The following is a 16,519-nucleotide window of genomic DNA, read 5'->3' on the forward strand; positions in this document are numbered from 1 at the left end:
CCATCGTGATCCCCATCGAGACTTCCCATTGCGCCTGTCTTCTCTCCTTTTGCCTCTCCTCTCTCCGTCTTATTCAGCGCCCTTTTCGGACTCTTCATTGGTCGCACTGCCACAATTCAACAACACCACCACCACCACGTCGCCTCAACAACAGCCTTCTAGCTCTTCTTGATTCTCAAATTCCTACATATTTCTGCCGTCTCATGCTCTTCGCCTGCCCTTGCAGCAGCCTGCAGCTCGCCTACTCGCCGAGACCTTCTAGAAAGTATTTAGAATCACATCACACCAGCCACCCTGACATGCAAACGACTTTTACGGCCTCCATCACGCTTCACGTTCGTTCTACCTGCATCAAAGACCACGCTCTGGTGGCAGTTTAGATCTATTCAAACAACTCTCGTCTTCGTTTCGGTCTTGCCTCTTTACAATTCACCTCCGGACTGTCCTTTGCGACAACGCCTCGGCTGAGGCAGCCCCGGAGTCCGCCTACTAGCCACTCGATACACGCAAACTTCCCGCCCCTAGCGATCTTCTAGTCGCGCCGCCATCATGGTTTTCTACAGCAGCCCCCCGCCCATGTCCACTTTCTTCGATGACAAGCCCACCTTGCTAGTCTGCTGGTGGGTTACCATCTTCAGTACCGCTATTATCCTAATCCGCATCTTTGGCCGACTTGTCCGCACCGAGCACCTCTTCCTAGAGGATTCTATTTCGTTTTGGGCTCTGATCCCCATCTATCTGCGCATGGGATGTGTGCACTACGTACTCCTCTATGGCACCAACAACGCCGATTTTTCAGACGAGATTCTCACCGAATCTCAGGTGCGCCACAAGCAAATCGCCAGCGGGCTTGTGTTGGCAGCGCGCGTCTTGTTTGCGGCTTCGTAAGTACTCCTGTGATCCATAATAACAGATTGCGCAGATTCATAGCTCACTACGCCGTCCTGACCTTCATACTAACACTATTTTGTCACACTTAGACTTTGGGTTCTCAAGCTTTCTAGTCTCGAGTTCCTCAAGCGTCTTATTGACTTGACCTGGAAGCGCACCTACACCAAGACCATCATGTATGCCCGCATCGCTCTAGCAGTGACCTTTACAATTGTATGTATCAGCGTTTTTGTTGAGTGTCAGCCCTTCAATCACTACTGGCAAGTACTGCCTGACCCTGGTGGTCGCTGTCGCCAGGGCTATGCTCACATGTTTGCCATGGGCCTATCCAACATCTTTACCGACCTGATGCTTGTCATCATTCCGATTCCAATCATCGTGCGCAGCAACATGTCGGTCAAACGCAAGGCCCAGTTGATTGTGCTATTCTCGCTCAACCTGTCCGTCATGACCATCTCCGTCGTACGCACCCACAACATCATGCTTCTACATGGAGAGCAACAGTACCGTTCCCTGCTGGCCTCTATTGAGATGCTTTTCGCCGTAGCTGCCTCCAATTCGCTCGTGCTGGGCTCATTTGTGCGCGACCGTGGTGCCAAAAAGAACAAGTTCAAGTTCGACGGCGATTGCGCCGGACTCAGCCCAGGCCTCTCTGACCACCAGTCCATTGTAAATAGCGCTGTCCCAGGACGCCACCAGGTATACAAGAATCACTGGGGCAGTGATGAAGATCTTGTACAGGGCCTGGGCTTGGGTCTTAAACCCGAGCTGCGCCAGCAGGACACTATAAACTTTGACGGAAAAAGCCACCCGCCTCATTTCACACCTGCACCAATTATGCTACGGCCGATTATATCCAACACCAAAAAGATATCCGACAAGTGGCAGATGCCCTTCCACCAGTGCAGCCCCAGCTGCGCCGAGCAAAGCGTTGATTCACTAGCGCCCCACGACACACTTCGCCGCAACCCGACTTACAGCCAGGCCAACTCACATAATATGGCCAAGCTGCCGCGACTCAACACTCAATTTGCCACCCGGCCATGCTTTGCTTCATCGCCAATGTCGCCGTGCCCTACACAGGCTGCTGCAATTGCCAAAGCTGCCTCAACGCCACTGACGTCGACGGATCAAATATCGTTCTTCGATATGGGTGGTCTACTAGCCAAAGGCGGCTCGTCTGGCTATAATCATGCTGACGAGGAAATGTGCGCGTCTAGCTTCCGTCGCGCTAGCTTCGTTGCCAAAGCGGAGCCGCTGACCGAAGCGCAGCTACAGAACCAGTCGTACTGGGCTTACCAGAGTGCCATGATGGGCTCACCTATGCCAACTGCTGGTTACATCAGCTCTACCTCAGGCAAAGGAATCACGCCTGTGCCTCTTCGCGACCTGGGCGGGCTGTTACCCACGGGAAGTCCAAGTCTCATGAGCCCCAGTGAACGAGACGTGTCGCTGAGCTCACGGGAAGAAAAGGTCAAGTTAGCCCCTAGTAACCATCAGCCGGCGGCTGCACCACGATCTGAATCTGCGCGGCAAGCGGAACCCGAAGAAGGACTCAACATTGTAGATGTAAGCGGCCTGCTCAAGTAGACTGTGGCCTGCGTTTCTTTTTTTTCTTCTGTACATATTTTGCTAGACATTGATGATACCACGGAAAGCGATTCCTTTTAATGAATTAACGGTTATTTTCACGCACGAAAAAGAGTATTGAACCAAAGAGTAGAGTAAAGTGCTTGTTGTCCGAGGCTGAAGTCGTAGAGTAAGTAGAACGAAGGAGAGCGAGAAAAGAAAAGAAGCCCAGTGGAATAGTTAGAGGAATAAAATATGATAGTAAACAGAAAACAAAGTAGCAAAAAAAAAAAACAAAAAAAACGCCAGATCAATGCCCCCCGCATATACACGTGCACGTACAGCTCTGCCCGCGGTCTCTCTTTCTTTTAGGTTCTACACGCACAGGCGGTAACTGGCATACCGGCCGGCGGTTTCACTGTTTCTGATAATCTTGACGACCTGGCCGCGCTTGAGGCCGAGGTACTTGGCAACGGGGTCCTTTTGCAGGATGCGCGGCAGCTGGGTGTCCTTGAGGCGGTAGCGCTTGAGCAGGGCGACTTTTTCCTCGCGCGAGAGCAGAATGTGCTTGGGCACGAGCATGTGGCGCGTGAGGTTGACAATCAGATCGTCCTCGAGAAAGTACTCGATGTGGGCGTAGGACTCGGCAGCAGCAATGTTTTTACGGGCGGCGCTGGTCAGCGGCGTGTGGGTGATGAGGATGGCAGTCTTGTAGTGGCGCTCGACGACGGTCATGATGAAGTTTTTGATCTGCTGGATGCCCATGCTCTCCTCGCCCAGGAACTTGACGAGCACGGTGCCCACGTCGGTCGACAGCTCGCTGCCACCTACTGCGTTGGTGTACGTGTGCTTCTTGATCATCGACTCGCTGGGGCTGGCGGAGAAGCCGATGCGGTTGCGGCTGTGCGACGGGCGGCCGGGTAGGTTAGCGGTGGTGTGGTCCGGGCAGTGGGGGCGGGGGCAAAGGGGGAAGGCACATACTCAACCTCGCCGGTCGGCAGGGTGCAGTCGCGGCGGAAGTCTTCCAGCGACATGTTGATCTCGTCCTCGGTCATCTCGAAGCCCTAGAGGGATAGCACGGTTCGGTTAGCAAGCATGGCCGGGACGGCGCGGGAGTCAGGCCAGGGCGACTGGCAGGCGCGGGCTTACGCGGTCGGCAACCATCTCCTTGACGGTGCGCAGAACTTTCCAGGCGCGCGTGACGGCCTTGTCGTTGTTGTCGCCGCTGTCCATCTTGGCGAATTGCTGTGTAGATTGAGAGTGGCGTGGGATGGGAGGTGGTGGTGGGAGCAGGCGATCTGTAGGTAGCCTCACTGGTCGCAATACGTGCTGGCGTAGCGGTAGAGACAAGAAGATGCTGAATTTATGTGCGCGGGATGCGTTGAGTCGCCGAGGGAGATGCGTGAATGATGGCACAATGGGTGTTTGCTGGCTGTTTGAGGCTGCGAGTACAAGTTGGTGATGGGATGGCGTGGCGCATTTGTCGGCGATATCGATAGTGGAAAAAAAAAAGTTTTGGCGATGCGCTCCCAGCCTTGCCCGCCGAACTGTCCCAGCTGGTGCCACCTGGCAGATGCAGGTGATGCCCTGGCGGATCACCAGGGCCCGTCAAGACCGGCTGGCAGCTGGCACAGACGGCCTTTTTCTGCCACCATGGCCGCCCTAGAAAGTGGACCATCCCCATCCCATTCTGCGCGATACTGGGCCTGTCCTGTGGGGCGGACTGCCAGATAGCCAAAAAAGAACAAGTACAGGTGTACTTGGCTACCTTAGCTGTCCAGAACAAGTAACTGCCACGCATGGCGTGAACGGGGCGCGAGAGGTGTCATCATTTTTGCCTCCTGTCGCTTTGGTGCTTGTCCTTTCCCGGAGTATCGTCAACTAGTTATTTTGCCTCTCCAGACCAGAGCCTCACGTTCCCGCACGCATCTCCAGCCCCGCGCCTATAAATGTGAGCCGCCCCCGCCCTTCTGACTTTCTCTCGCCCTTCTCCCGGACCTCTATTCCATCAAGCCACCTTGCCTTCCATTCTTTCTTTTCTGCTAACACCGCCAAACCCGCACGTCTGCAGTTCCGTTCGCTCATCTGCCGGCCCAAGACTCTCTTTGGTGTTTTTCTTACTGGATATCCCATTCCTTTCATACAATGGCTACCGAAACCGCTGCTCCTGCTGCTGCTGCTGCTGCTGCCCCGGCCCCCGAGGTCAGCGCCAGGCCCACCAGGCCCGACGAGGAGGCCTTCCGCCAGGACCTGGCTAAGGCCGAGGCTGACCACAAAGCTGCCATGGATAGATTTGTAAGTCCTCGGTCGAGTATCGCTTGGCACATGTCGCAACCAACCAAGCACACGCCCGCTTCCTGCGGCTTCCTGCAGCAGCAAACACTGTTACGCAATCACTCACATGCTAATACGTTGTTTCTCTCCGCCAGAACGCCATCCGCGACAAGATCGACCTGGCCTTCCCCAACAAGAAGGATGGCTCCGAAGAGTCCAACCCCGAGAAGAAGCGCCGCCAGGCCCTGATTGATGAGCGCAACGAGATCCGCAAGACCCAGGCCGGCAGCAAATCGTCTCGCTCCACCAAGCTCGACCAGATCAAGCGCCTAGACGAGCAGATCAAGAGCCGCACTGCCGAGCAAAAGGCTGCCCGTGCCAAGGTCCCCTTCAAGACCATTGAGGAACTGGACGCTCGCATCAAGCTGCTTGACGACCAGGTCAACTCGGGCACCATGAAGATTGTCGAGGAGAAGAAGAACCTGGCCGACATTTCGTCGCTCAATCGCATGAAGAAGAACTTTGGCCAGTTTGCCGAGTCCCAGGCGCAGATTGACGACCTGCGCGCCAAGGTCAAGGAGATCCGCGACTCCATGGATGACCCGGCCCAAAAGGCCTCCAACGAGCGCTACTCCGCCATCCAGGCCGAGATCGACACTATGCAGGCCAAGTCCGACGAGGTCTTCAAGAACCTGTCGGCCCTGCGCGACGAGAAGAAGAAGCTGCATCTCGAGCAGCAGGCCACCTACGCCGCCGTCAAGAAGCTCAAGGACGACTACCACGGAGCCAAGCGTGCCTATGCTGTCTACGAGCAGGAACAGCGCGCCAAGCACCGTGAGCGCATTCGTGCCGAGCGCGAAAAGGCCTTCAAGGATGCCCAAAAGGCCCGCGCCCAGGAACTGCTCCAGCTCGCCAGCCTGCCCGCCTTCACCGAAGAAATTCGCCTGGCCACGTCGCTGCTCAAGTTCCTCGACCCCACGGCCGTCTCGGACGAAAAGGCCCCGCTGCTGGCCGACCGCGGTCTGGGCGCCACTGACATCCGCAAGGTCGACGCGACGACGGCCAGCCCGCCCAAGGGCATGGTCCTGGTGCGCAAGGAGGACCGCGATGACGAGTTTATCACGTCGTCTGCGCCGAAAAAGGGCAAGAAGAACAAGAAGGCTGCTGGCGCTGGTGTGAGCCCCGCCGACTCGGCCAAGGGCTTCAACTGCCCGCCGTCGGTCGTCCAGGACTGCTCGTACATTGGCGTCGACCCGCCCATGAGCGCCGCCGAGCTGCCCGAGGTTATTGAAAAGGTCAAGGCCAAGCTGGACAACTGGAAGCAGAACCAGGCAGCTGAGACCCAAAAGGTGAGTTTCTATTTCCCCCCTCCCCTCCTGATAGGAAGCTCTTTTTTTTGTTTTGTTTTACTCGTGTGTAATACTAACCGCTCTGTCGCGCAGAACATTGACAAGGCCAAGAAGGAGATTGCCCGTCTGGAAAAGGAAGATGAGGAGCAGGGCGGTGCCGATGCCTGAGGGCCTGTAGGTAAGATTGGCCGAGGGTCCATGTTTTTTTGTTTATGTTTATTTTGGGCTTTCTTTTTTGGGGGCAGAGGCCTTGTGTACGGACGGGCTTTTTGTATATGAATCTAGAGTTGATTTTTTTTTTTTTTTCATGTCGCGATGGTGCCCTTTCGTTGTGGCACCTCGTTTGACTTTCTTTTGGCCAGGGCTTTCTTTTATATATACATGAGTACCAAAAGATATCTCACCGTCCGTCGTTGAATAACTATCTATAATGTTCCAAGCTTTTTGTCTTTAACATTTGGAGGATAGTTGTATTGAGAATATCGGGGCATAGAGGCTAGACTATGGCTTTTCTGAGAATTGGGGGGGAGGACAAAAACAAAAGGCTTGGAAAACTCGTGGCATATTCGTGGTGTAAATCGTAGAACACTCTCCTGGGGTAAAAGTAGATCGGGAGTCTCGACAAGAGACTGTAACTAGACAATCCTTTTTTTTATTCTTTTTCTTTGTGGTGTTGTGCAGGAGGTGGGAATAAAGGCTACATGAGAATATAACCGATATACATTCGCAAGCTCGAGAAAGAAAAAAAAAAGAAGAGAGACAGCATACAAAACCAAGAACACAAAAAAGGTCGCAATTGAGACCCAAGATATAGAGACATGTAAAAAAGAAATTGAAAAAAAAGTGAAAAAAAAAAGAAGCCGGTTCTGTGGGCCCGGGGATATCACACACATATAAAGAGAATAAGAGCTGCTGGCTTGCAATTGGCCCCCTTTGTGCGCAAGCGCAGCGGCTAGTACGACTGGTAATACGACTGCTGCGGCGGCGGGCCCGGCGGCGGGCCACCACGGTAGTTGAGGCGGTTCATGCGCGCGGGCGGCAGCGGGCCGCCGCCGCCGCCGCGGTCGCCGCCGGGGGGGCCGGGCGTGCGGCGGCCCATGTTGCCGCCGTGCGGCGAGAGCGGGCGGCGCACCATCATCTGGGCGTGCGGCGGGGTCGAGCCCTGGCGCGCGGGTGGCGGCAGGGCCATGTCCGGGTCGTACATGTGGCCGGCCTGGATGCTGGCGGGGCGGCGGCCAGCCTTGCGGGTGCCGGTGAGGGCGTTGGAGGGCGGGTCCTTGACGCCCGGCTCGTTGTCGCCGGGCAGCGTGAGTTCGACGAGGCCGAAAAAGTACTCGAGCACTTCGGGGTAGCGCTGTACGCTGGCCTGCCAGTCCTGGTCGATGCCGCGCTTGAGCGTGGCTTGGGCAGCGACCATTTCGTTGGGGTGCGGAGGCGCTTGATAGTGGTAGTAGGCGTGGCTGGTGATGCGGTCCAGGTGGGCGGCGTGGGCGGTTTTGCGGCGCTCGGTGAGCTGGGTGAAGTGGGCTAGGATGTAGTCCTGGGCGTGGCCACGGACCCATGATCTGATGGCAGGAAAGGCGGGCGTGTTAGTGGTTGGCAGAGAAAGGCGTGGGGGGAGGGCGAGCATTGTCTTGTTTTGAAATATGGAGAGGGGGGGTAACCGGAGAAGGACAAAGGACATACCGTATGTCATCATATACCGACTGCATAATGCGCTGTTCGGCGTGCTTGATGGCCATTTCAAGGCTCTTGGACTCGCACTCACAGGCGGTGTTGGCCGGCGAGCCGCATATTGCGCAGTCGGGATCCATCCTAACAATAGGTGACGGTGTTGCTGTTGATCCCCGGTTAGGCTTGGGGGTTCTAGAAACGGCTCTTGAGGGTCGTAAGTATCTGCCGTCCATTGGAGGCGGTTGTAGTGGAGATTGGGTGTGGAGAAGAGGTAGCGGGAAGATTGAGGCAATGCAGAGACACAAGAGGTATTAGTTATCAAAGGAAAGCAGAACAGAAACAAAGAGACGCCCGATGTGGAGAACAAGAGATCAATAGTAGCAGCAAGAAGTTTGACAGCAATGTAAAGTCGCAATGTCCAGGCTGGCAAGGTTGGGGGAGAAGGACGCAGTGAGCACCAGGACTGGCCCGGATTTGACGTCAAGAGAAAGCCAAGCCGGGTTCTGGGGAAAAGCGAGGAGACAAAACAAAAGACAGGGCAAGCCAGCCTCGTGGGGGAGAAAACGGGGCGAGGGGGGAGACAGCGACAGAGTGGTAGTTCGGGGGGTCAAGGGTCAAAGACAGACAAGCCTCCAAGACTCATGGGTTTGTACAAGTATAATCAACAGCAACGACAACAGCACCAAGGACCAAGGACATTGGCTTCGATGGGGGGGCTTCCTACGCCTTAGACGAGAAACAACAATCAAACTATAGCGAGAGAGGAAGAAGGGAGGAGACGCAAGAGAGAGAGAGAAAGAAGGAGAGAGTGCGTGGAAGGCAGAATCGAGAGGGAACAGGGAGGATCAAATAAGAGAAGCCCAAGAACCAAGACAGCATAGACGAGCACGAGCGAGCACGACCAGAAGACAAGAACGAGGCGAGAGTGCGAGCGAGCGATCAAAAGGACAGGAAAACACGCCCACCGCACCAAGATCAAATTAGGTAGTGGTAGTGGTGGTAGTCCTGCCTGGCCCCATGTAGCCAGAGCTGCAAGTGTGAGATGGCAAAGCACCAAAGACAAAAGACCAAGGGGCAATGGCACATGAACAGTCTCCCGCCGGTTGGTTGTTTTTTGCTCTGTCTTTCCTGGACGCTGGGCTGTTCCTCCAGGCGTCTGTGAAGCTAGATCGACCGGGGAAGTGTGGGGGGGGGGGGGGGGGGAGAGGGGAGAGGAGATAGGGAGGGATCAGGGGGGTAGCCAGTGAACAGCAAGGGAAGAGCGAGAGCAAAAGCGTCCTGGGGACAGCCACAACTAACTCGAGGACTCTAGGGTTGCACATGCCGGTGCTTGCAGCACAGCGGGAGGCGAACGAGCAAGCCGGCTGTATCCATCCACGCAGCAGGGGACAACAACAAACACGCACACATGGCCGCATGGCCGCATGCACGAGTGCGCGGGCGGGCATGCATAGAGCAGGGAGCATGTGTGCCCATTAAGTGGCTCGCCTGGTCTGACTGGTCACTAACGAGTAGACAGCGGACGGCGGACAGCAGACAGTTCTTCTGGGGGGCTCTCTTCTCCCCCGCCTTGGTGATGCTTGCTGTCTGCTCAGCCATGGACATGGACCAGCCTAACCAGGATATCTGGACTGGGGACCGGGGACTAGGCTAGACTGGGCTGGGAAAACGCATGTGCATATATGCAGACGTGCATATGTACAAGTATACAAGTGTGCAGAAGCACAGTATCAGTCTGTCTGGTGGTGTGCCTGCCAGTTGCAAGTCTGTACGGTTAGAGCGCAGGAGGCGGGCACGCAATGCGTAGTGGCAGCCAGGTTATGTGCTCCTGGCCCGGGGCAGACGGCAGACGCAGACGTAGGCCTAGGCCTAGACGGAGACGGAGACGGCTGGCTGACCCGATTGGGCGTCGCACTTGGGGTTCTAGAGTTCTACGGTTGCCACTGGGAATCGCCGAACATAGCTACAACAATCAAAATACCCTCCAGTCTCTTGGCGCCATCGCTTGATGCCGCGTCTTGCTGGCGGCTAGACGCCGGGCTTGCGGAGAGACGGAGTTGGGGTTGCAGCGGCAGGTAGGATGGAGACCACTCACTCGCTGGACGGGGTAGTATCAAGATTTGGGTTGGGATGAGCCTGAGGATGAAGATACTGGGCCGTCCGGGACGTCCAGAAAGTTCAAAGGGAGCTGTAATGCTTACCTGCGTGCGTCAGAAGCGAAGGACGTCAAGTTGAAGTCTGGAGGTGAGGTGAGGTGAGGTGAGGTGATCAGGGAGGTGCTGTTCAAGTCACGTGATCGGAGATAAGGGTAGGAGAGGGAATTTCGGGCGGTGAGAAAACGAAGAAGAAGGAGGGAGGAGAAGAAGAAGAAGAAGACGAAAAAGAAAAGCAAATATAACAGCGGCGAGGCTCGCAAGAAGAAAGACGATGGTCGACGAGAACACGACCGCCAATCTAATCTGTCACGCTGCCAGGTACAAATACCAACAACCAGACAGCGCTTCGGAGCGGAGGAGGAGGATACGGGCCAATAAAACGAGAGGAAAACAGAGTGGGGGGAAGGGAGCATGTGAGAAGGGCCGGCTGTGAGATGAGTAAGCAGAAAAGAGGCGGAGAGAGGGAGGGGTCCTGGGAAGAAAAAGAGAAGGGCGGGAGAAGTCTTGGTGGCTGGAGGCTGGAGATGTCAGACTGTGCGGAGCACTGTCTGGGAGACTGTGAGGTGGAGAGTTAGTCTGCGCTACAGTGGCCCGTCCCAACTGCTTCAGCACTGCCTCCACCATCAAGCACAGTGCCAATAGCCAGCTCCACACCGCTGAGGCCTGCCCCCCCCCGCGGCCCTTGTCTGCCCGGCCGTCGCTGTTGTTGGCGGTGGTTTGTTTCCAGCTGAGCGTCGCCTCACCACAAGCCCAGAGGCAAAGTGGCCTCCCTTCTCTTCCCTGTGTCCTCTCACTCAATCACGAGACGGACCGAGGAACTGGATGGAAGGACGTCGAAGCTGGTCGCCGTTTTGGGGCGTGCGTGCGGTTGGGCAGGAATCATGTTATACAGTCCAAGTAGTTGACTATAGATCAGGTAAGCCACATGGAGGTGAAGCTTTAGTTAGAGCTTTGGACCTCTGCACCGCTGGACCCGGACGCCTCAGACATCCTCCAACCGGCCGTTTTTCTCCTCAGCCTTTTTTGTTTTTTTGCAAGTTGATTCCGATTCCATGTCCCTCCCCACCAGCTGCAAAAAAAAAGAAAAAAAAAAGAAACCCCCCAAAAATAACTCTTCATTCACCAACTCCCCCGGACAGGCTTGAACTGTCAACCTCCTGATGTACTTTTATAGAGACAACATGAATCTCTTGCTCCAGATGCTCCCGGGTAACAGTCAGACGCGCTAGCCAATTGCGCCACGGAGGACGTTGAATTTCGGTGCTGACGGACACCGCTGTCGGCGCTCTTAGAGCCTGCGCTGTTAGGGTTAGGGTTAAGGCGGTGGACAACAGCCTTATTACAGCCTTTGTTGAAATCCCGGGGTTGTTTATATCACCATGACGCTCATTATTTCTTATCTTATCACCAACCCTAAGAAAATTCAACCTGAATCATCATCACAACATCACCAATCACTTTGAGATCAAGTTCAACAACAGTTGGCACGCATCACTGGCAAAATGTCTCCGCGATGCTTTAGACAGCGACCACCTTTTCTGCCGTTTTTGTATCCCTGCCTTCGGCAAGCTCCGGGAATAAGCTCCAGGTTCCTACGCCCTTTTGCCTCCACATCAACAGCCCACAATGACGCCCACGATCCGGCTGCCATGCCGCGGTCGCACCTGAACCCCGCGCCCGACGACTATGCAGCGCCGACCTTTGCCGACAAGGCCACGCTGACTCTGCATGCCGGCCCAGGCGGCAACGGCTGTGTCGCCTTCCTGCGCGAGGCCTACATGCCCGACGGCCCGGCCAACGGCGGCGACGGCGGCCATGGCGGCAACGTATACATCCAGGCCGTGCCGGGTGAGACGTCGCTGTACAAGCTGGCGCGCCAGACCTTTGTCAAAGCGGGCCGCGGCAAGCACGGCCGCGGCTCGGCCCAGGCCGGTTCGCGCGGCGAGGATGTCGTTATCGCTGTGCCTGTCGGCACCGTCGTGCGCGAGCTCTCGCGCAGCGACCCGGCAGCAGAAGAGGCGGCCATGCTGCGCGCCCGCAAGCTGGCAGCCAAGCAGCGCCGCCGCGAGGAACGCCTGCTTGATGAGGCTGAGAAAGAGGCCGAGGCGCGCGGTGAGCCGTTTTTGCGCCCTGCGCTGCCAGAGGCCGACGACCCATATGAGCTGGAACAGGCTCGCTTTGTCACGTACCCTGGTTTATCGCGGCCGGATCTCAAGGCTTTAGAAATGCCGCGCCTCCCCAAGCGCAACCGCCTGTATGCCCAGCCCGATGCACCCATCATGTTGGACCTGACCCGCCCGACGCCGCAGCCTGTGCTGCTTGCCGCCGGTGGCATTGGTGGACTGGGCAACCCGCATTTTGTCTGCAAGGAGCGGCCGCGCCCGATGATTGCAACCAAGGGCGAAGACGCCGTGCGACTGGAAATCGAGCTGGAGCTCAAGCTGCTTGCCGACGTAGGCCTGGTCGGCCTGCCCAACGCCGGTAAGAGCACGCTATTGCGACTCATTAGTAACTCGCGCACGCGCGTCGGTAACTGGGCCTTCACCACGCTGCAGCCCAACATCGGCACCGTGGTGCTCGACAGCTACCGCGGGCGCCTGCCGCTGCGATCCTTCAAGACGCACCCGGCCGCGCCGCACCTGGGCCTGCCCGCAGCCGAGACGGAGCGCGAGCCGCGCACGCGCTTCACCGTCGCCGACATCCCTGGACTTGTGCAGGGCGCGCACCTGGACCGCGGGCTGGGCATCTCATTCCTGCGCCACGTCGAGCGCGCGCGCGTGCTGGCCTTTGTCGTCGACCTGGCGGCCGGCGACGCCGTGGATACGCTCAAGGCCCTGTGGAACGAGGTCGGGCTGTATGCGCAGATGCGCGATGAAGAGGACGCGCACCGCGAGGTTGATGCGCGCGTCGACTGGGACTTGACTTCGGCTACAGGCACCGATGCGCCGCAGCCGCTTGTCGAGGCTGCTGGGCTGGCGCCGCCGGGTGCCCAGCTGCCGGATGCGCTTGGGCCGCCGGCGGCGGTGGCTGGCCTGGATATTGCGGACAAGCCGTGGTTTGTGGTGGCGACCAAGGCAGATTTGCCCGAGACGCAGGAGAATTTTGGCCGGCTCAAGGCGTATGTTGATGCGGTGCAGGCTGGTACTGAGCCGCATCCGACGGGCATCGAGGGCGCCTGGACGCACAAGGTGTCGGCCATTCCGATTAGCGCCATTCGTGGACATGGAACGGATGCCATTATCAACTGGACCGTGGGACTGCTGGACTAGAACATGGGAGCGGCCAAGTGTAGGTGTGATGTAAGAGTATCAGGTTATTGTAAGAATAATAATGAACGCCGTGTATAAGTAACGTATTTCATCCCAGTCAGCAGACCTCCTTGTTTCTTTCCTCCTCGACTACGACTGACTACCGTGTATTTATTCCATGCACTCGGGAGTGGGGGCATCTTCCACATTGATCTCGTTCTCGGCACCAGCCTCACCGGTAGCCTCGGTTTCGCCCGCCTCCTCCTTGGCCTTGGCCTCTTCCTGCTGCTTCTGGATGTTCTTCTGTCTCTGCAGCGAGTTGTTGACCAGCGGCGTGTTATCGTTGAACAGTCTCAGCAACATGGCTGCGCGGTCCTCCTTGGGGAGCATCAGGTTCAGCGACGAGAAGCTCTTCCACAGCGGCAGCACCATGGGCTCTCTCAGCGCCGCCTCGTCAGCCAGCGTCTCGGGCGACGCGTTCTCGTCGGCATCTAGCTCGACGCGCAGCATGTAGCAGCCCATGGACATGTCGCGCACGCGCTCGCCAATGTCGCCCAGCTTCTGCCACTCGCCGTCGTTGATGCGCGGGAACATTTCAATCAGCAGCCGGCGCAGCGTCTCACGGTTGCGTAGGTGCACTACGCGCCCCTCGCCCAGGTATCCATGCAGCATGGGCATGCCCTCGCTCTGGATGCGCCACCGGCAGACATCCGGGTTCGGCACGTCCTGGCGCACAAACATCTTGACACCACCGTGCAGGAACTTGACGCCCTTGAGGTCGTTCTCGCCCAGGATATCACGCGCCAGAGTCGTGCAGTAGTAGATGGCCTTGAGCGGCTGGCCCGTGGCGTTGCGCACCATGAAGCGGTCGCGCGGGAAGCGCGGCGAGAGCGAGTAGAACTTGAAGATTTCATCGAGCACGGGGTGGTCGGGCGCGAGGAACTTGAAAGGGTCCTCGTATCTGATGGAAGTGTCTTTGCGCTTCTCCTTGGGCTCTGCGGGGGCAGCGGTGGTAGCGTCCTTGGTCTCAGTCTCGGCAGTAGTGGGAGTTTCCGTCTCGGTCTCAGTCCCGGTCTCGCCCTCAGTTTTGGCCTCCTTCTCCTCCTGTGGCGCCGGAGCCTCCGAAACATCGCGGCTGCCCTCATCGTCAGTCTTGACCTTCTTGGCATCAACATCCATCTCCTCAGCGGCTTCAACCTCTTCTAGCTTGCGCTTGCCATTGGTAGCTTCGGTCTCTTCTCCCTCATCCATAATGACGGCAGCGTCCTCAGCAGCAACAGAAGGGGCGGCTTCCTTGGCAGTGTTCTCGTTGCGGGCACGGATCTCGCCCTTCTTCTCCAGCACGGTGATGAAGAACGAGCCGGTATCCTGCTGGTAGGCATACACGCGAATACAACGCTCCAGCGGCAGATCACCGCACAGGGAGCCGGCCGGCGGTGCGAACATGGGCTCAGTCAACTTGTTGGGAACTTCCCAGGTCGGGTCAGCCTTGGCCTTGTCCTGGATCTCCTGCCAGCTGTTCCACCAGTTGCCAGCCTTGTCCATGACCTGCCACGTCTTCATGCCAGGCTTGCGCTTCATGCCAACCAGGCGATCGGAGCAGTCAAGAATGCCAACCTTTTCAGGACCTCCACAGCGGTCAATCGCGGCAGCAACCACAGCCTCGTTCTCAATGGGGTTCATGCTGCACGTCGAGTAGACCACGCGACCACCAACCTTGAGCATCTGCAGGGCGCGCACTAGAATGCGCACCTGGACAATGTGAAGGCCAAGCGCGTTGCTGGGCGTCCATGTACGCCACATGGTCATGTTTTTGCGCAGCGTGCCGTCACCGGTGCACGGGACGTCGGCCAGGATGCGGTCGAACTTGAGGTAGGCGCGCTTGCCGGGTCTGTCGCTGTAGCTGTCGGGCAGCTTGATGGAAGGGAAGGCCGAGGCGTCGTGGTTGGTGACGAGCAGGTTGGCCGACGAGAAGCGCTTCAGCTGGTGCACCAACATGTGGCAGCGCTTGTAGTCCATGTCATTGGCCACAATCAATCCGGTGGCGCGGCCCTGGTCAGAGGGGTCAGCCGACAGGTCGGCGTTGGCCTCTTCCTCGGTCTCGGTGCCTAGCGCAAGACCGTCCTCGGTCGCGTACTGGCGGAGGACCTTTTTGATGCGAGCCTCTTCGCCAGCGTGCACCATTTCCAGCAGCTGGGCAGACTTGCTGCCAGGAGCGGCGCAAAGATCCAGCACTGACATGCCGGGCTTCAGGTCAATCAGCAGCGGCGGGATCATGCTGACAATCTCCTGACGGCTGATATTGCCGACGCTCGTCTCGGAGACGAGGAACTTCTGGAATGCAGCAAAGGGCGGGAAGCGACGGACAACGTTCTTGGGCGTGGTCATGTCGTAAGCCAGACCGTCGGGGTACCATGAGACGGGCTTGGGGGGCTGGACAAAGTTGCCGTCTTCGTGTCGGATGCGGGTGATTTCGGGAATGTATCTGGTCTGAAGCAGGTTGCGGACAGCCAGAGCGTGGCTACAAGAGGGCGGTAAATAGTTAGCTTGAGACGTCCAGATGGCCACGAAGAGGCCACGCTGCCGACACTACATGGGCGCAGCGGGGGGATAACATACCCCTTGGATCCACAGAAGCGGAAGCTGTTGGGCAGCTCACGGCGCAGCGCCTCCCAGAACTCCTTGCGCTCGTCTTCGGGCATCTGAAGCAGGTCGTTGTAGTACTTCTCCAGCTTCTCGTTCTCCTTGACAATCTGCGGGTACGACACGCGGCGGTCGGCGTTGTTGGCGCTGTTGGCCTCGCGGTCCCCGCCGCCATTGCGGCCGCCTCTGTTACCGCCCTTGCGGCCCTGTATTTAGGAAAGCACGCCTTGTTAGTCAATGGCTCATCCAGCATCGCCATTCGGCGCGGAAGCACCACTCACGCCTCTTCTTCTGCCTCCACGGCCCATTGTTGCGGCTCTTTGCTGTGCCGGTGGTGTGAGTGTAGCAGATATGCCAAATAAGCAGCGCGACAGAATCCGGGTTTCTCTGTTCGTCCAGGGATTCGAAATCGATAAAGTCGCCGGAAGTGCGCGTAGAAACTTGATCGTCGTGAACGTTGCAAAGACAAAAGTCGCCTTTTATTTTTTAATGCAGTCCAAATCGTGAAGGAAACTTTTTTTTTACGCATATTCCTACTACCAGACAGGCGCCCCACTTCCTGTCGCGCACCTTCCCCTTTCAGGAATAGTGCAGGCGCATTGCTTAAGCGGGAAGATGGTGGGGCGAATGCCAGAGATAAGATACGGACTGTGCTATCTGCATTTAGGGTTCTATAGACGGCCTGTACATAGCTAGATCCCTTTCACATGTGGCA

At 57.3% G+C, this 16,519-nt stretch overlaps 6 protein-coding genes across 6 annotated transcripts; 3 read left to right on the forward strand and 3 right to left on the reverse strand.

Annotated features, from left to right (window-relative positions):
* Nucleotides 1–549: 549 nt before the first annotated feature.
* On the forward strand, nt 550–2,481 carry BROUX77_008042 (uncharacterized protein; the record flags this gene model as incomplete). Its single annotated transcript, XM_073753203.1, has 2 exons — nt 550–884; nt 981–2,481. The coding sequence occupies 2 exons, from the start codon at nt 550–552 to the stop codon at nt 2,479–2,481; spliced, it is 1,836 nt and encodes a 611-aa protein (XP_073602335.1).
* Nucleotides 2,482–2,835: 354 nt separating this feature from the next.
* Nucleotides 2,836–3,693, reverse strand: BROUX77_008043 (uncharacterized protein; the record flags this gene model as incomplete). Its single annotated transcript, XM_073753204.1, has 3 exons — nt 2,836–3,361; nt 3,442–3,524; nt 3,610–3,693. The coding sequence occupies 3 exons, from the start codon at nt 3,691–3,693 to the stop codon at nt 2,836–2,838; spliced, it is 693 nt and encodes a 230-aa protein (XP_073602336.1).
* Nucleotides 3,694–4,605: 912 nt separating this feature from the next.
* On the forward strand, nt 4,606–6,251 carry BROUX77_008044 (uncharacterized protein; the record flags this gene model as incomplete). Its single annotated transcript, XM_073753205.1, has 3 exons — nt 4,606–4,755; nt 4,890–6,083; nt 6,177–6,251. The coding sequence occupies 3 exons, from the start codon at nt 4,606–4,608 to the stop codon at nt 6,249–6,251; spliced, it is 1,419 nt and encodes a 472-aa protein (XP_073602337.1).
* A 784-nt stretch (nt 6,252–7,035) lies between these two features.
* On the reverse strand, nt 7,036–7,990 carry BROUX77_008045 (uncharacterized protein; the record flags this gene model as incomplete). The annotated part of the gene is made up of 2 exons (XM_073753206.1): nt 7,036–7,648; nt 7,770–7,990. The coding sequence occupies 2 exons, from the start codon at nt 7,988–7,990 to the stop codon at nt 7,036–7,038; spliced, it is 834 nt and encodes a 277-aa protein (XP_073602338.1).
* Nucleotides 7,991–11,415: 3,425 nt separating this feature from the next.
* Nucleotides 11,416–13,182, forward strand: BROUX77_008046 (uncharacterized protein; the record flags this gene model as incomplete). The annotated part of the gene is made up of 1 exon (XM_073753208.1): nt 11,416–13,182. One exon carries the CDS (start codon nt 11,416–11,418, stop codon nt 13,180–13,182), a length of 1,767 nt encoding a protein of 588 aa, XP_073602339.1.
* A 150-nt stretch (nt 13,183–13,332) lies between these two features.
* BROUX77_008047 (uncharacterized protein) lies at nt 13,333–16,112 on the reverse strand (the record flags this gene model as incomplete). The annotated part of the gene is made up of 3 exons (XM_073753209.1): nt 13,333–15,682; nt 15,781–16,010; nt 16,086–16,112. 3 exons carry the CDS (start codon nt 16,110–16,112, stop codon nt 13,333–13,335), a joined length of 2,607 nt encoding a protein of 868 aa, XP_073602340.1.
* Nucleotides 16,113–16,519: the final 407 nt, after the last annotated feature.

The sequence above is a fragment of the Berkeleyomyces rouxiae genome, assembly GCF_048999995.1.
Source record: "Berkeleyomyces rouxiae strain 22BRR77 chromosome Unknown BrBRR77_ptg000012l, whole genome shotgun sequence".
Lineage (NCBI taxonomy): Eukaryota > Fungi > Ascomycota > Sordariomycetes > Microascales > Ceratocystidaceae > Berkeleyomyces > Berkeleyomyces rouxiae.